An 18158-nucleotide genomic window follows, 5' to 3' on the forward strand; every position below is an offset into this window, starting at 1 on the left:
CGTCAGAATTTAAAAAAAAAAAAAACGTACATAATTCCAAATGTATATAGGTTACCAACAAAAAGATGTCTCAGTATATCATAGAAACAATAAAAAAAATTACAATTAGCAAGAAGCATTACTTCAAATTGTCAAACGTCAAACGCCAAAAAGCCGCACCAGTAAAACCAAGCACAATCACCGCTCAGATTTGAGCCACCATAAGAGGAATAAGACATCACTCATCAGCCGAAAACAAATACAAATCCGGGTTTTCAGTAAATTAAATTTCAACACCATCTTCTCTTGTTATAATCCGCCCTCAATATAGAGCTAAACAAGTTAGTATCTTCTCCTGGGACTCCTCGAGCGATGTGATCGCCCCGATCTGCAAAATTTTACAAGGTAAAAAGGTATTGTTAGGTCCCCTCGTATACTCATTTTGCACCTAAGGAAAAGCAGCAGTAAAAATGGTTTCAAGATTCGGGCATGATTGGCACTTGGCATCTAGGTTTGAGTTAAGCTGGGTTGTGCTTAGGTAGGGTAGATTGCTTCTTGCTTCAGGTCATCTTAGACTCAAGTCATTCAAATTTCGGTTGCTTCAATTCCAAGAACTAAATGGTTCAATCCATCTAACTTAAAAAGTTCAGGCGGGTTGAACGAAGATCATCCTTTCACCATTTATAATTTATATATTTAAGTATCAACCCAAACTCAGCAGCATATTAATAGAGACAAACCGTAAATTTTTTCTTTTGAAGGCTCCAGTACTGGGCCCATTGCTAAAGGCCCAATTGACATTGATAGTCTGCGTAAGAAGTTCTGTTCCATCCATCGTGGATATGGCATTCTTCGCTTCTTCAAACTTTTCATACTCAATCAATGCATATCCCTAATTTAGAAACACTCGCATTAATTCTACTTGAACAAAAATACACAATATTATGAAAAGACATTAAAAGAATTCAAAAGTTTGTCAAAGAATAGTCATTTGTCTCTTTTATCTTCAACCAATAGTCCAATGCTATGAAATAAAGACATTAAAATGTGTCGAGCTAGTTTTAAGTAACAATAAAAAATGGTTAGAAGCACTGAATTGCTTGATGTCTTGCGGTATAACTGAATCAACGTTCTCTATGGGCAAAGCAATATGATAAACATTGAACATACAGATATAAATAGACAAAATATATACAATACAATATATACATGCAGAAGCATACTCATGAATACATAAGAAAAATATGCAATGTGAAAAGTTCGACCACCAAAAACAAAAGTTAAAAAGTACATCATTGCACAAAATAATGGTCATAAAGTGAGCAAAAATTTATTAAGTTGATTACCTTGACAAATCCAGTGCGACGATCAAGATTTAAATGCAAATTCTTGATCTCACCAAATTCACCAAATGCATTGTGCAAATCATCCTCTTGTGCTTCCTCATGTACACCACTGACCAAAATAATCCATCCTTCAATAGCTGCACATTTATTAATGAGAATAAACGAATATTATCATTGAGAAGAAGAGTACAAGATTTCACAAACATAAAGGAAAATTATTTTTTTATTCTTGCAATGATTGCTTTTATCTACTATGTTCTACAAGTTGAGTTACATTGGCATCAAGCAGGAAACAAAAGGGTGCCCACAAACTTTAAAATTGCCAGATAGATCTAATGGAGTATGGTTTGGTTTTAGAAAATGTACCATGCTTTTGGTAATGGAGCAAAATGAACCTCAACGATCAACCAAGAATATATATACATCCACTTTTTAAAAATCCTCTGAAATCAAGAGGAATTTCTATAAGATGCTAAATACTTTTTATTTAATTTTCTCTAATTCTTAATACAAATTCCTATTGTACTTTGGAAAACAATTAAAAACGGATTATGTCTAATAACCAAGCCCAAAAATTACAAACGACTTATGTCTAATTTTCTTGGAAATTACAAACTGATTATGTCTAATATCCAAGCCTAAAAATGCGCCGCTTTAGATATATTAACCATCTGACAAACAAATACACCTTAGTATTGTGGGACACACGTAAACTGTGGGCCATAAAATTCATTAAGAATCGTCCACTATACTTTGTTCTAGTCTCTTGAACGAGATGAACATATCAAACTCATCATTAAAGATCTTCGATATAAAGATAATAAAGCATTTCTCCTTAATTAAGGGTTCGTATAAAGTACAACGTAGTTAGAAACTATCCACATTGAATAAGTCAAGGAAGTTGCGGTTAGGAATCCAACATTCAAAAGGTTAGGAAGTTTAAACAGTCCATAAAACGAATCATTTTTAAAGTCTGATTCTGGAATAACCTAATAAATCATGAACTGGAGAGCTTCTGAATTCGTGTTATTAGCAACCGGTAGTGAATAAATAATTAGTAGAAAAATTAACATTATATTCCGAGAGTGAAGATATTTCATATAACCCAGAAAAAAATCAGAAACCCGCTCAAGGTTCAGCATTAAGCGAAAATTATCCAATTCCCAACTAATTTCAAACCCAATTTTGTTATGAAATTAAGAGTAACTTCCATACAGCAAAAATGAAAGCAATTTCGTAATCATCTTGTTTTGTAGGGCAAAAAAAATAAGAATAAAACCCTAGAAAATCAAACAAAATGAAACAATATAAGTGAACAGGGAGAGAAAAATTAGGGTTTAGTGAAGGGACTAACATCTCTGGGGACCGGGGCCGCCGTCAGTGCCGAGGGACTCGAAGTCGCGGGAGGCGAGACGGGAGTGGCGGTCAGCATCGTCCTCACGGAAGCCACGACCCTTGGTCTTCTTATGAGCAGAAAGAGAGGTGGAAGCGGCGCCAGTGATGGCGGACTTGAGCTTAGGCAAGGGAGCTTGAGGGGAGGCATCGCCGGCGGCGTCCTCGTCCATGAGGTCATCGTCCTCCGGTTCAAAATCCACGGCCTCCACGTCACCGCTCGCCATCCGGTGATCTGTACGCGCGTATATTTGTTTGTTTCCCTTTTAGAATGTGTAAATTTTCGTGGGTGTGCCAGGGAGGATTAAGCTGATCGAGGTTTTTATATTTATAGGGGTGAAGTTAAGTTTCATTATCCGTAATGAAATGGAAATGATGGAATGAGTAAAATAATTTTGAATTAATCTATTCATAAGTTTTATTTTATTATTTTATTTTTATTTTAAAATTTTCTAATTTGAATAAAAAATAAAATTAAAATTAAAATTAAGTGAATATAATTTTTAAATATTAATCTCATTATAAAAATAAAAATATGATAAATTTGAATTGTTAATTTACTTATTTAGATCTCCAAATTTATTATTTTAAAATTTTTATATTTTTATATATTGTTTAGAATTTTTTAGAAAATTTAGTTTTTAATTTATAAATAAATTTTAAAATATAATTTGGAATTTTTATAAATATTTAAATTTTAAAATTTATTTTAATTATTTTTGTAATTTTGTTGAGAGAAACTAATTTGCTATTTTTCAAAATTGACAGATACCAAAGGGATAATTACACTAATCAATTATTTGAATTATCTTAATTCTAAAATTCAATTTGACTCAAACTCAAAACTTAAATTATTTATTTGAGTTTACTCGAAAAATTGAATAACTCGAATAACTCAATTTGATTAACTTAAAATTGAAAAAATTTTAATTTTTCTAGTCAAATTAAATTTTGTTCACCCTTAATAATATTAACATTATTCCAAATATGCATATTAAATTTTGTTAAAGTTTTTCATAATCTTGTTTTACATTTTTTAAAATATATATTATTTTTTAATATTTATTAATTTCATATATTGTAATTAAAATTTTAAACATAAAAAATATTTTTAATATTTGCATATAATATTATTAAGATTTAATTTTCATATAATATACATAAAAATAATATATCGTAAACTTAAAATAGATGGATAAAATTATTCACAAAGTTTAACTTATTTCTAAACCGATGATATTTTCTAAGAGATCAATTATTTTCTGTCTATATTTGGATAGGTTGGGTTTTAGAGAATCATAAAGTGAATCAATAAATTTAATCATACCACCTTATTAACAAACAAATAAATAATATTTTTTATTCATAACATTAATGAAGTAATATCGTGGATGCACTAATGCAAAATATATATACCAATGAATCCATTAAATATAAAACTTATTTAACTATTATTTGCATCAAAATATTTATCAATAATCTTTAATTTTAATTTTGTTTTAAAGAATTTTCTATTTTTCGAGAAAAAATTATAAAGTTAAGTTGACAAACTCTTCAATAATTTTACTTACTAATATAAAATAAACATTTTGTTTAGTGTATTCATTATCTCCCTTTACTCCTTTTAACTTGTCCAAACTTTATTGCAAAGATTTCCTTATTCACTTTCTAAGTAAATGAGTCTATAAACTAACCCACTCTATAATTTTAGAACCAAAGTAGGATAGAGGTTGATGTTAATTTTGGTCTGCCCCTAATAAGGCTAGAATAAAGGTCTTGTAGTCCCCGGACCATTCTCTCGCAACTGCTTCATCAACTGAAATGTTGTTTCTCTTCAGGTACAATTCCTTTATATCCTTCAAGTCTTTTTCTGCGCGAGTTACGATCACGCTACTCAGAGCATCTTCATTTGTCTCTTCCAGATTAATGGCTGATCGTAACACCTGCTTCACCAATCAATTTTCAATATTGATTTAAGGATTTAATTAGCCACCATATTGATATTTATGATAGCATCCCTCAACTTTTTTGCATTCTTACCTTTGCAAAATACTTTTTAGGATCTCGAATGCAACGTATCACAGTACGCAATGTAGAAAAATAATCACCGCCTGGAAAACCCTGCAATGGACCAAGTTCCAATGCAAATTACATGCCTTGTGTAGTTGCTGAATCGATGATAAGTGTATTGGTACCTTAGTGATGGAATGACCATAGATGTCTTTGTAGATGTTGAATGTAGCATTGAGCTGTGCTTGACTCCTAGTACTCAATATCCTAATCACTTCCTCGTTGTTAAAAGCCTTTCCATGGATTTCTTGATGGAGAGTACTAGCCTCGGATTGTGCCACTGTCTCATCAAATTCATCGCCATCATATCTATATGCACTTGTTACGCCAACCAAAAGCTGCAATATGACAACCTAAAAACCAATTATATTGGAATACGAGGCGTAAGGCCGTAGCAGAGTTTTGAAACATACTTTTCGAATATCAGCAGTGGTGAAAGAAGCGAGGTCTTCTTCGAGGGAATGCTTGTAGCGAAATTTATAAGCACGTTTCACAGCCAGGAGATCTTCAGGGGATCTGATACATGCAATTTCAATAATGACTCTATAATCAGGATCACTCTTCTGCAATGTTTCATTAGCTAAAACAGCATCTCGGTCTGCAGGATCCAGAGTCCATAAACTTATAGCTCTCTGTATTCAAAATAAAATTAAAAACTCATCATCTGCGACTGCAATTTAAATCGTAAAAAGATTTTTTTTTTATTTTGAAATGGAACATGAACCTCTAAGTTTCCAGAGAGCTCGCATTTGAGTTGCTGGAGGAGATCTTGATGGTATATCTCTTGAAAAGCTAGTCTAACAAGCTTCCTTTGGAACAGATTTCGATGTCCAAGTATCGAAATTATGGCTTTCTCATCCGTTCCCCATCCTGAAAACAAATCATACACACGTAATTTAATTAAATTACGTGTCTTACTAATTTGGAATTTGAATTAATAGATATGGAAACCTTGACAAGCCTTCTTGATATTTTCTGCATCTTCAACAGGAGAGAATTGCTTCGGCCAAATAATTGTAGTCATTTTGGGCTTGTATTTGCCTGCTAGTACAGTAACCTCAGGGCTTCATTCATTTTTTTATAGTGACCGAGCAAGCAAGTTAATGTTACTGTTTCAGGAATTAAAAATAATTTTTCGAGAAACGCAGCATTCTGAGTTTTGTGGAGTTTCTTTGTATCATTTATCACTTCCGTTTCTAATATTATTTGTAACAGCAATTCTTGGAAAAGGAAGCCAAAAAGCAAAGGTAGTTTTTCTTCTAACATGCATGAATATTACATTATTTAAACTTTCTAATTAAATTTTTTTTTTCCCCGAAAGATGGAAGTTGAATTTTCAATGAAAAAAAAAAAATCGAAAGGAGAACCATGAGATGATAAAGGTAGTCTGAATGAAGGAGTAAATGAAAGAAGGAAATTGAAGGATTAAAGAGTGTTAAGAGAAAGAGGAATGTACCCCTTAGAGTAAAGTGAACATATTAGTTTTAGTTTTAGATATAAGCGGGAGGTTTTCTCTTTAGGATTTTTAAATAAAGTACAATAAAACATTAAATTTAAATACAATTTCAATTTTTATATAATTATTTTTGAAATTTTGCATCGTATTGTATTTTGATAATTTTACTTAGAGAATAAATAGATAAAATATAACTTTCAATTAAGTATTTATTGTTTTGGAATTTGCTATCAAGACATATGATATAAGTCAAACTTGCATATTTTATGATAATAGACCATGAGAATTACATTTACAAGTTATAATCAAAACAAAATAATAATTTAGTTTATAAGAATTATTTCTATTAAATTTTTGAAACAAAAGATTTAATTTAAGTTCAATATCACTTTTAAATTATTTATTTTGATTATTTCAAGTTCAAATTAAACGGATTTAAATTGTTGACTTCTCGTGATAAAATCTGGTTGATCAAGTGAAACTTTCAAGTTTAAATCAAAATTAACAGTTTTATATTATTAGTATATTAATCCTATGTAAATAATAATTTATTTTTAATTGGATGGGTTAATAAATTAAAATAATATTTGTAATCTAATTTGATAGGGCACTTTTATTCTTTTGACAATGGTTGAGATAATTTTGTTTAAGATTATTATGCGCTGCTTTTCTGACACTTAATATCACCAGAAAGATGCTTAAATAGATTATATAGGAGACTTAAACTCAGATTAAAAATATGCAAAGTCGGCTAAAATTCGGCCAGAGAAAAAAGCTGTTTCACTTTGGTCGATATGTTGCCGTCGGCCGTCGCTAGAACCGGCAGAGCGAATCCATTGCCATTGGTTCTTTTATCCTTCAAAACCAATATGTTTTACTTTCTTACCTTAAAAAAAAGGAAATCAACTTGTATTTTTCTTCTAAAAGATGTATATATTCAAAGTTGAATTTATAGTTTTCAATTTGATTTTATGAAAGAAGGTTTTTTTTTTTTAAAGAAAAGAAGAATGATAAAATTAAATTAAAATTAGGAGGAGGAGAATAGACAAAAAAAAAGGGTATAGTTAGGAGGAAGTATTGATGAATAAATCCATGACCGAAGAAGAAAAACGGCATCGTAATCGTCATAATTGCTAACTAATTAATTTTTACAGCCATGAAAGAAATGATAAAAACACCCACCTAACGTAACAAACATTGCATCTGACAGTCATTATAGACCAACAAATCCATCAACGCCAACAATACAACATTCATTGCCTTCTTTATTCTCATTCTCTTTCCCATGCTTCATTTTTAAAGGAAACAAAAAACCTTGAACAGAAATCAAATGCAGCGTTAAGATTGTTTGGATTCATATTACATTAATTAATCCTGATGAACAAAACATGCAAAAACGATCATGTCCAATGATCTTTCCAATATAGTAATTTAAAAAAAAAATAAAAGAGAAAAAAATTCATAGCTTTAAGGAAAGAAGTAGGATTAATATGTTCTCTTTTTTTTTTCTTTTTCTTTTTTTTGTGAATCATCTATTGTGTAAAGGATTTGGACCTGTATGAACTTTTCTCTTTTCATCATCAAAAACTTGATTATCATCACCACCACCATCTTTACCTTTATGATGGTCATGATTCCCAGCTTCAAAGCTACCATGGGATTGAAGAACAGGCGGCTTAAACTGTTGAGAAGAAGCTGAAATAGCTGGTTTGAAGCTGCTTCCATGGCTTGAACTTGAACTTGAAGATTCTAACTGAAACAGCAAGAACAAAAGCAGTGGGAAGAGGAGACAAAAGCAAATGAACTTTTTGCTTAAACCCATTTGCTGCTTCAATAATATTCTTCACAATCCAAACACCTACAAACCATGCATGGATTACTACTCCCTTTTAACCCAAAAACCTAGACAGCAAAAAAGGAAAGAAACTCTCTTTGAAATCTGATACACTCAAGTCAAAGCTGGCTCCCTGGAAGAAACTGGTCGAAAAACGAAGACTCTATTAATGGCTTCCCTTCTTTTTTTCTTTTTTTCTTCCTGATGAGCAAACCTAGGAGTGTGAACCCTGAACTGATAGTAATATATTAAGAAGATGAGTCAAAATGCATAGGTTTTGGTGCCTAGTAAGTTGGAATAAAATGGATGGAGAAGGAGTTTGAGTTTGCAGTTTGAACCTTTGATATGTTTTACATGGGAAATAGGCAGAGAGAAAAAGATGAGCTGCTGTTTTGTTTTTACTTCGGTCTACCATCAATGCGTATATGGTTAAAGCAACACTAGTACTATATAAGTACTCCGTATATTAAAGAGTTGCTAGGAGCTATAAAGGAAAAAACTAAAACTAGAAATACCCAAAAAAAAAAAAAACAGTAACTTTGAACTCCCTCAATTTCGATATTTGCAATATCTTTCTTTAAAATTATTAATTATACATAATTTCAATTGATCTAATAATAAATTTAATATTTAATATTTATATATTTTATGTAAATATTGACAAAAGGTGTAAATATTGTAAATTAAATTTATTAAATTAAGATCAAATTGACAAAATGTATAAACTTTGAGAACTAAATTTATTAAATAATAAACAATATGTACCATTGACTAAAGATATTAATATTATAATTAATTATCTTTAATTGATCATTTTAAAATTAATAGAAATTAAATTACTCTAACTTTTTAAAATAAAATAATTTACTTAATATGAAAATTAAGATAACAAAAATTCTTTTTACCTATAAAAAACTAGAATTAGAAAGGAAAAGAAGTCAACAAAATAACTCTTACCTAAAATTAGTTTAGGCTCAAACTTCAATATAAAGTTATAAGCACTTCAGGATTTATAATTGTAGGATAGCTGTAGGAGTTAGGTTTATCGGTTAATTATAAATTTCATCTCTTCACTTTATAAAATTAAAATATTATTTTTATTTTAATTTATAAAAAAATATTCTTCGTAATTTATAAAAAATAAGTTAACTTAATTATTAGTAAAAATATGAACTTAAATTGTTAATTTTATTAAATTATTATATATAAATTGTTGAATTGTTATTTTATTTTATTAATTCATTACATATAAATCGTAGAATTGTTAATTACCATATCAACAACTAACAATATTATTCAATTGAATTAATTTTTAATATTTGAAAAATAAATAAATTCTGACAAATTAAAATTTTTAAATTTTTGTAAAATAGAAAGATAAAAATTCATAATTATAGCTACAACAAACTCCAAAAGCTAAGGAGGAGCATGCTGGACTTAAAATGTAAATTGTGAATTTAGATTCCATGTTAAGCATCGATTAATTTTAAATTAATTGGCAATAGATTAAAATTTCAACTTATATATAGCCATAAACTATTCATAGATTAAGCTGCAATAAGCCCATTTTATCAAATTTTACAATTTTATCTTCTTCGTCTTTAATAAAATAGTGTAAAGGTTGGAGAAAGTATCTTTAAAAAAATCAATAATAAAGATTTATAGAATCCCTAATAAGTACAAATACAGTGAAAAGGAGGGAAAAAAAAGGTGAAGTTTATAAATAATTATAATTCGTTCATATATTTGGGTGGAATGATTGAATTTTGTAATCATGTACGTTATACATATAATCTAAATTTCTTCCAACCTCATGATTCCACTCCCTTTTTCACCTCGATTTTTTTTTCTCTCCATCAAACAAGCACTTAAAATTTTTGGCTTCAGGAAGAAGCTTGCTATACACTTGACATTGGACTAAAAAGAAGTGTGTTCCAAATTTGCATTCATTTTATGCATATTCATTACCTTATTTGTCTATTTCCTTTCTGTCTTAATTTCATCTGTTCAGCCACTTTATTTGATTTTTTTTTATGGATTCAAATATAAAAGCCTTAAAGAGATGAGAAAAAATGATATTATGTTTTCAAAAAAAAAGATACAATAATTATTATTTAATTCCTCCATAGAATGGGTTCCTGATATTTTTTGTCCAAATCTATTAAAAAGAAAAAGAAAAATTACCCAACTAACCAAATTATCACCTAAGATGAAGAAAATAAAAGTTTGGGGTTTGAAATTTCATCATCATATATAATTATAAATACCAAAGTTTTAGTGAAGAAAAAACAATTAGTCATATCAAAATAGTCAAACAGGTAGAAAATAGGAATTGACAGATGGGCTGGAATGATAATTTTATTCCAAGGAAAACATGATGTTGTCTTCACTCACTCTTTTCCCCCCTTAATATATAATTCAGGAAAAATAATAATTAACCCTAGAACAACATGAAAGTCAGTCGACAATGGTGGATCGATTTTAGCAGTTAGGGGCCCAATTCCCTGAAAAACTAGGTAGAATATATGGAAAATCTTCTTTAACACCATCATTTCTTTTGAACTTCCAACTTATTATTATTATTTGTTTCTGATATTTAATGTAATTAATTATATATAACAAGTATACCATTTATGAATTACATTCCATATAGATAAGGTGAGATTTTGGAAAATTTTCTGAATTGAACTTATTTTACCTTTCTTATCAATTAATTGTTGTTGATTTTTTCATCCCAAGAAAAATATCAATCAAATTACATTGTAGCATATATAAATGTGTGTGTCTTTCGTTATTTAAAATTTTTCATCTTTTAAATAAAACAATTGTATTTGATATTTATGTTTAATATATATAAATCTATCTGAATCCAGAATCTGATAAGCTAATCATAATTGCAAGCTATTGTTGGGGCAGGCAGTGGTAAAAAGTATGTAGACGTGGAGTATAAAAAGGGCAGTAACCATCCTCACCTTTAGCATCAAAGTAGTTGCTTTGGTTGGATACTTTCGGTTCCTACCATTCAAAGCCTCCTAGCTTGGCTAGCTACATGTTTCATTTGCTCTTGCCTTGCACACCATGTATGATATCTATTGGATTTGGAGCTAATTGATATATCTAACACAGATTTCAGCCCCATGCACTAGAAAAGTAAAGTGTCTCACCTCTTGAAATTTTCTCATAATTAGTTACACTCACCTCCACTCTTGATAGTGCTTTGATTTTGGGTACTGGGAACAACTATGACAAATATTGGGAATGATTGCCAAAAATTTATTATCTTAATTACAGTCTTCATGTTTTATTAAAAAATTATTTAATTATTTATGTTGGGTTTATATTTTAACATGAATTAAAAATGAAAAGATATTTGCATCATATATATATATATATAGGTTGAATATTCATCTAAATAAGGGACAATGAGGTTAGGGGTACCACAGGCATCATTAAGGCTGAGAAACATATAAATTGGTGGGCAAGCAAAGAGAAAGGAGGAGAAAGGTTTCAACTCTTTAATTATTTTTCACTTTTTTGTTCTTTTTGTTCTCTCTTTTTTATATATATATATTTTTATTTTTACTGGTCAAAGTCCCCATGGTGCTCCACCATCATTTGGATATCTCAATAACTATGATTAGCTTAACAAAAAGGCTGCTTTTTTTAATAGAATACAAGTATATAACTTCCCAATGAAGATTTTTTCTACGTACAAAAAAAGAAAAAGGATTAGGGAGAGTGGATATTTTTGTAGGAAGAAGAAAATTCCTTTTAAAGAGGGATTGATCTTTCTATGTTCAAGTTTAAGTGGAAATAGTCAAGTAGGGTTGATAATACTTTCACATGATGGAATTAAATTTAAATATTTTATTTATGATTTGAGATGGGTTGAACCGATTTTAAAATGTCATAATGCCAATTAATTAGAGATATAAACTTGTTCTACTACTAGATAATACTTAATTTAATAAATCATCTATTACTAAAATAATAGTTACTTTTTATGGTGTGGAACAATATACATTGTACAATTCAAGAGAAATGAATCATGCTCTTGATTTTTATTTTCTGCTAAAAGAGTTAGGTTTTCCCTTCTTCTTCACTGTCAGCACGGCGGATCTTTGTGTCAGCGTTTTCGGCATAATAACCTTGCGATCTCACCCCATAATCGTTTTTCACATTTTGCTGCTGTGATTTGGGCCGACCCCTGCCATTGTGTGGGTTTCTGTATGCTTTTGCTTAGAGCATGGCTCTCTCTATGTCTTGTGCTTGTTTCTGTTCACTTAGGCTTGGACCTTTATGAGCATAGGTAAGATGCCGTCGTTGCTAGGCTTTCTATCGATTGAATTTCGTTGGGCTTTGGACTCACTGCACTAATTCTGTTATTTGGGGGCTGAGGCCACTTATGATGGTCGTGGCTCCACTCCTTTTGATGGTTTCGGCAAATTTTCACGGCAGTTTAGATGTTTGTTTCTTTTTTTGGGCCTTGTTGTGTCATGGTCTCGTTGCTGAAGGCATGCACATTGGTGATGGTACAACTATTTTGGCCCCGAACATCTTGACCGCTCACTCGTTCTTCTCCTTCGATTACGACACCAACATAGTGTTTAGAGGCTAGGATTTGTTGTTTGTTTGGGAACCCACTTGCCATTAGAACCGTTATTGATATCACTATACTAATTACGCATAAAATCATGGTATAAATATCAACAAAACAAAGCAACATATCAGAATATATACATCAAAAACAGTTCACAAAGCCATCTAGATGGGATTCCACCCATCCAGATGCCATTTAGCTAAAAATAAAATAAAATGACATATTATCATCAATACATACCACGTACCCTAAACAATGCAAAAAACACAATTAATTCCATCAATAATGGTCAATAATATATGCATTATAGATATAGTTCCATTACCCAAGACGAGAAAACAAAATTAAAGGATATCATTAAACCACTAATGGGCTAATGCCAATCCCCATGCAAGCATTCATGTGTTCACCATAAAAAAAATAAAAATTAAACACGCATCGCCCTATAGTTCATCATAATCATTAAAGAAAACAAGTGCAATGTACTCCTCAATGCCCTCAACTCTAAAGTTATAATAATTTCATACAAACAAATAAGAGGAACCTAATGCTTTGAATGGAGATGTGAAAAAAGCATGAATTCAACTACTAAGGAAAGGGGAGCTGTTAAATGGCGATGAATTATCAATGGAATGGAGCAAAGACTTAAACTTTGAATAATTATTGAGTTAATGTAAAACCTATAAAGCTTATTCTGCTAATCACTAAAGATTCCAACTTCCAAAAAATCATTGTAAGCTCAAAGCACCAAAATCTAAGAAAACCCTTTTGTAATTTCATCCATTCCAAACAATTTTATTTAATTACCCTAATAAGTAACGTCATAGCAATCTGAAAAAAAAAAATCTTTCAATTTTTTGTTGCATTTTAAAGAGATTATATATTCTTTAACCACTGTCAAAAAGGGAGCTCAAAATGAAAAAGAAAAGAGACAAGGAATTGAAAGATTACCCATTGTCAAAAGAGGGCGGGAACGTCGAGAGCAGTAACCCGGTCCCACGGCGAAGAAGAGGAACGACCAAAATGCACCAATTGGAACCTACGGCACTGACGAGACACTGGCCTTCGTTAGTCATCGGAAAATGACAGACACGGCGACGATGTCCAGCGGGATCGGTCAGAACCGCAGTGAAGAAGAGGAAAGCATGGGATGGCATAAAATGTTGCCTTGAACAGAACCTACGGCATTGATGATGTAGCGGGATTTTTCGACCGGCGTCGGAGAGTGGCAAACACGGCGGCGGCGTCGACCGGAATGGGTCTGGAGGAGGAACGGGGAACGGCGGCTTGGGGAGGAAATGTTTTTTTAACCTAAAGAAGATTTTTTTTACTTTAGTGAATTTCTTTGATTACCTATAACCGGTAAATCCCGGTTTTGCTTTTATCCTTTTTTTTCAATCTAAAGGCTCCTACTTTTTGACGCTTATGATAAGCTTTTTGTAAAAACTTTCTGTAGAATTTCCCAGATAGAGTAGTAGTAAAATTAATTTAAAATTCCAAAGTTTCATAGGAATTTAGCTCAACTCAATCGCCTCTTCCTTCAATCCATGTGCTTTGTTTTGATGCCAAAGTCATTGATGAAGCATGATAACGGTTCCTTACGAATTTTCTATAACAAAATTAAGATTAATAAATAGTAGTATTTTTATTTTAATTATCAGTCAAATTGAAACCCAACGAAATTCAACACTACAATTGATATTGATATCCAATTTTCGGGGTTTTTCTTAGCCCTATAAATATTTTTGGTTCATTTTTTGCCTTTGGAGGCCCTATTACGGATTAGATGTACTAATTTTAAGCCCCTCATTCGGGGTTGAGCGGCCTACCTCCAATACGGAGCCCGGCCATTGGGGACGTTATCGAATACCCAATTTGAGGTTCTATTTTCTATTTCTTTTATATAATCTTTGAATCAACAGCTTACAACAAGCTAAACCCAAATTCACTCTTTAAGTTTATTTGAGTTCATTCTAATGGATTTACTAAGTTATTAAAATCTTTTAAATGACAAATGTTAAATTTTATATATTATATAATTATTTAAATATATGGTAAAATTATACTTTCGTTAAATATTTGGTATAATGATATTTTAACTCTCCAACTTTACAAAAATGTTATTTTAACTTTTATTTAAATTTTCACTTTTTTAGTTATTGAATTTGTATTGTTTGTCAATTACAAAATTAATATTTGTTAACTTTGTTAACGTCACATACACAAGGATTGTCACTTTAACAATTAATTAAATTTTAAAAATTAAAAATATAAATTTTTATACTTTTAAAATAATTTTATAATTTCTTTAGTTTTTTAAAATTTTAAAATTAATTAATTGTTAATGTGATCAGCAAAGTTAATAAATGTTATTTTTTATCTATTTTTTAATAATTTTGACAAACAATACAAACTTAAAGGCTAAAAATGATAAAAAAATAAATATAGAACTAAAATTATTTTTTAAAAGTTTAAGGGACAAATAAATTATTATGACTAAATATTTTAATATTTTATTATCTTATTAATATATTATTACTTAATTAATAATAAAATTAACATATTTATTTAATTTTGTAGACTCATTCTTTTTGTTTACATTTTTTTATCACTTAATTGCGTCTCGCCTTTTCCCAAAACGTTTCAATTTTAAGAAGTTGCTCATATTTTCCAAGTCCAGGCTCCAGAGTAGTCTTGATTTTTACAAACAAAAACTCAGAAAATGGAAAACGAAAAGGAAATGGAAATGGAAAACCAGGTTTCAAATCACAACGCCGCTATTGGCGGCGTTTCAGAGCAGGTAACTCCTTCCAATTCTTCAATCAATCCACCCCCAAACCCAGAATCTGAATCCAACAATGATCTCAGCACCGAAGCTTTAGCCAAAGCTTTATCATCCATGCTTACTTCGCTCATCAAAGACTTCGACTCTAAAGCCCTCGATACTCTCGCCAGTCAAGACCTCCTTAGCTCCTCAATTGATCGTCTTACCCGAGGTTAATCCCTCCCCTTTTTTCTGGATTAAATTGAATATTGGTGCAAGATAAAACTGTTTCTAATGTTAGTTTATGAATAGAGCTTGATCAATTACTCGAAGATGCTCCGTCACCATTCATAATGCAGCATGCTGTCAAGTTTTCTAATGTCAGAAAGAGAGTTTTGTCGTTGAATTTGCTTTTGAAATCAATTCAGCGGCGTGTCGATAATATCGACCGAATGCTATCAATGGGATTGCAACATGGTAACTAACGTTTACACCGCACTCTACTTTTGGTTCATTTAAACCCTTTTATGCTCTCCAATAGTCTGATCAGTTCCATTTTTTTGAAAATTTGAGGAATGGTTATAATTAGCGAGATAGGGAAATGGTCCCATAGTAGAGGGTTTTGGAATTAGTTGTGTATATTCGTCTCTCAGTTTGGCAACCATGCTAGTTATCCTTTATCCGTAGTTTCAATTGTGGTCTTTGCTCTGGCTTTATAAGCAAGCCGTGTTAATATGCAAACTGAGAAAGTTATCATATCATTTAAGTGAAAGGTTGAACTAGTCATAACTAGAGGTGCCATCTCAATCAACTGGGAAAGCAAGAAGACCCTATGTTACCCTCAGAAGTGAGTGTCAGATACGAGGATCATAACCTCATACCTTGGTCCAAATATGTGCCTAGCATAGGTATACTTTAGAAAAATGAAGAAACTCGATAAAATAGCTTAGAAGTGCCACCATAAGGAGATGGTTTTATGATTATTATTTTTAATATTGTTTGATTATCTTGCTATTACGGGTCATTCTCTTGTTAAAACAGCAGGTAGCTTGGAAAACTTGTTATTTGATTGAGTAGTATTTCCTAGTTCAAAGATCTATATATATATATATATGTGTGTGTGTTTGTCTATTTAGAGATTTGTCTCTCCATTTTAATTTAACTTCTTTCTGCTGCTCTGTTGTGCTTATGAGTTCTGTCTGACAAATTGAGATGCAATCTCAGAGAAGACTGCTACAGAAGGTTCCTGACAACATCAACATTGGCTGTACGCTATTGGTCTGTTCTAATGATTTTATCGGTATCTTCTTTTTCTTCCCTTTTCTTCTTTATCAAGTTCATAACATAACTTTTAAACTGGCACCCATTGTACTCTAGTAATGAACTTTAAAATGATTTCTTGGAGATCTGACTGCTAACTATTTCAATCATTAATAAGAGAATATTGAACCAAAATATATGGTGTTTTACATTCTTCAAATTTGTTTGTTCTTCTGAATTGAAATAAATGAAATTATGTAATAAGACAACTTGATTTGTCTATTGTCTGAACCTCTTTCAGCCTTCAATAATGTTAATGCTGTGGAAAAAGTTTGATTGATTTATCTTGGAGTGAGTTTCCAAACTTTAGTTAACTAGTTCTTATGTAGACAGTGACAAATTGGTTAAACTATTCCATTTTTTTGAGTTTTTGGAACAGTAATCTATAGTAGCATAAGATTCTGTGGTCACAAGGTATTAGCAATTTAGTGTAGGATATATTCCAAGCACATTTGTTATAGGTTGGGTAAATTATTATTGCTGTTAGTACCTAACCAACCTCACCTGCTGGCCTATATATGTTGTAGTTTCTCTTTCTTTACACAAAGATAGAGTTCTCCGTTTTTCTTTTCTTATTCGATGTGGTTGAATTTTTTAGCCAACTTGTTAAAGAATATGTTAGGTAGGGGCTCAAAGTTTCAAAACATCGCTGAAATGTTTCTGAAGGCTTGACCTGGAGATTTGAGAATGCCATGTAATTTTTCTGAAACAGAGTAGTGAACCTATCGTCATGAAAAGCTCACTGAGGATATTGCATTCTCATTTTTCCAAGAGTCAGAACTGTTATTATCTAATCCGTGTTTTTCATGCTATATAGACTTATTAGAGTTCGGGAGCACGAACACAAGAAACGAATAGAGTATGCATTTCAATCTATTCTTGAAAGTATGCAATGGCTAACCAGAGAAGCTACTATTGTCAGGTCTTCTTGCCAGGAGGTGTAGATTTCTGGTGTTTCTTGCATTCCCTTTACTCCACGTGCTTTCTTTTTCTTGAATGTCAAAGCTTCATGTACGTCCTTCTTACAAAATGGTGAACGGACCAGCAAGCAGTTATATGATTTAACCTTTGTGAGCCTTCCATTCTCAATCAGTTGATTTTTAGCTTTTAGCAACGCGTGGTGAGTACCTTAGAAGTTCAAGCTGACATGAAGATTTTGTAATTATTGTTTGTCAAGATTTAAGACCATGATATCTTCAGCCTTTGTAGTATTGTGTTTGATTTGCATTTTGTACACGTTCGTCAAGGCTCAATACTTACTATGCTTGATGGGAAAAAAGTCACCTCCTTAGAGTCGACCCTTATTGAATATTAATTTTAAATTTTGAGCTTGATTTAAGATAAAGTTCAATCAGGCGTATTGCCTAAAAAAATGCAGTTGATTAACCAGATACCAA

General features: G+C 31.1%; 4 protein-coding genes across 5 annotated transcripts; 1 reads left to right on the forward strand and 3 right to left on the reverse strand.

Annotated features, from left to right (window-relative positions):
• Positions 1–8: 8 nt before the first annotated feature.
• On the reverse strand, positions 9–3077 carry LOC108452949 (RNA-binding protein Y14-like). The gene is made up of 4 exons (XM_017750767.2): positions 2680–3077; positions 1326–1462; positions 720–871; positions 9–367 (listed from the first exon to the last, which is right to left on the reverse strand). The coding sequence occupies exons 1-4, from the start codon at positions 2942–2944 to the stop codon at positions 322–324; spliced, it is 600 nt and encodes a 199-aa protein (XP_017606256.1). The 5' UTR covers positions 2945–3077; the 3' UTR covers positions 9–321.
• Positions 3078–4331: 1254 nt separating this feature from the next.
• Positions 4332–5832, reverse strand: LOC108452729 (annexin D8). The gene is made up of 6 exons (XM_017750527.2): positions 5739–5832; positions 5512–5657; positions 5201–5419; positions 4913–5125; positions 4758–4838; positions 4332–4660 (listed from the first exon to the last, which is right to left on the reverse strand). Exons 1-6 carry the CDS (start codon positions 5809–5811, stop codon positions 4454–4456), a joined length of 939 nt encoding a protein of 312 aa, XP_017606016.1. The 5' UTR covers positions 5812–5832; the 3' UTR covers positions 4332–4453.
• A 6204-nt stretch (positions 5833–12036) lies between these two features.
• Positions 12037–14217, reverse strand: LOC108452197 (uncharacterized). The gene is made up of 2 exons (XM_017749964.2): positions 13629–14217; positions 12037–12753 (listed from the first exon to the last, which is right to left on the reverse strand). The coding sequence occupies exons 1-2, from the start codon at positions 13832–13834 to the stop codon at positions 12537–12539; spliced, it is 423 nt and encodes a 140-aa protein (XP_017605453.1). The 5' UTR covers positions 13835–14217; the 3' UTR covers positions 12037–12536.
• Positions 14218–15270: 1053 nt separating this feature from the next.
• On the forward strand, positions 15271–18106 carry LOC108453611 (uncharacterized). Of its 2 annotated transcripts, none has more exons than XR_001866604.2 (4): positions 15271–15673; positions 15754–15918; positions 16666–16741; positions 17684–18106. XR_001866604.2 is itself a non-coding variant. In XM_017751816.2 (4 exons), exons 1-3 carry the CDS (start codon positions 15400–15402, stop codon positions 16689–16691), a joined length of 465 nt encoding a protein of 154 aa, XP_017607305.1. In that variant the 5' UTR covers positions 15271–15399; the 3' UTR covers positions 16692–16719; positions 17684–18106. The 2 variants fall into 2 exon arrangements, 1 of the variants encoding a protein (XP_017607305.1); XM_017751816.2 differs by having other exon boundaries at positions 16666–16719.
• The last annotated feature ends 52 nt before the right edge of the window (positions 18107–18158 follow it).

The sequence above is a fragment of the Gossypium arboreum genome, chromosome 5 (assembly GCF_025698485.1).
Source record: "Gossypium arboreum isolate Shixiya-1 chromosome 5, ASM2569848v2, whole genome shotgun sequence".
Lineage (NCBI taxonomy): Eukaryota > Viridiplantae > Streptophyta > Magnoliopsida > Malvales > Malvaceae > Gossypium > Gossypium arboreum.

Coding starts and splice junctions, on each gene's coding strand:
- LOC108452949 (XM_017750767.2), bottom strand. CDS start 2,944: ATGGCGAGCGGTGACGTGGAGGCCGTGGATTTTGAACCGGAGGACGAT. Junction 1,463..2,679: donor CGGCCCCGGTCCCCAGAGAT/GTTAGTCCCTTC, acceptor ATAAATGTGCAG/CTATTGAAGGATGGATTATT. Junction 368..719: donor TTCAAAAGAAAAAATTTACG/GTTTGTCTCTAT, acceptor AAAATTTTGCAG/ATCGGGGCGATCACATCGCT.
- LOC108452729 (XM_017750527.2), bottom strand. CDS start 5,811: ATGACTACAATTATTTGGCCGAAGCAATTCTCTCCTGTTGAAGATGCA. Junction 5,658..5,738: donor TATCAAGAAGGCTTGTCAAG/GTTTCCATATCT, acceptor ATTTGTTTTCAG/GATGGGGAACGGATGAGAAA. Junction 5,420..5,511: donor AGCTCTCTGGAAACTTAGAG/GTTCATGTTCCA, acceptor TTTTGAATACAG/AGAGCTATAAGTTTATGGAC.
- LOC108452197 (XM_017749964.2), bottom strand. CDS start 13,834: ATGCCATCCCATGCTTTCCTCTTCTTCACTGCGGTTCTGACCGATCCC. Junction 12,754..13,628: donor CCGCCCTCTTTTGACAATGG/GTAATCTTTCAA, acceptor ATGCGTAATTAG/TATAGTGATATCAATAACGG.
- LOC108453611 (XM_017751816.2), top strand. CDS start 15,400: ATGGAAAACGAAAAGGAAATGGAAATGGAAAACCAGGTTTCAAATCAC. Junction 15,674..15,753: donor AATTGATCGTCTTACCCGAG/GTTAATCCCTCC, acceptor GTTTATGAATAG/AGCTTGATCAATTACTCGAA. Junction 15,919..16,665: donor ATCAATGGGATTGCAACATG/GTAACTAACGTT, acceptor ATGCAATCTCAG/AGAAGACTGCTACAGAAGGT.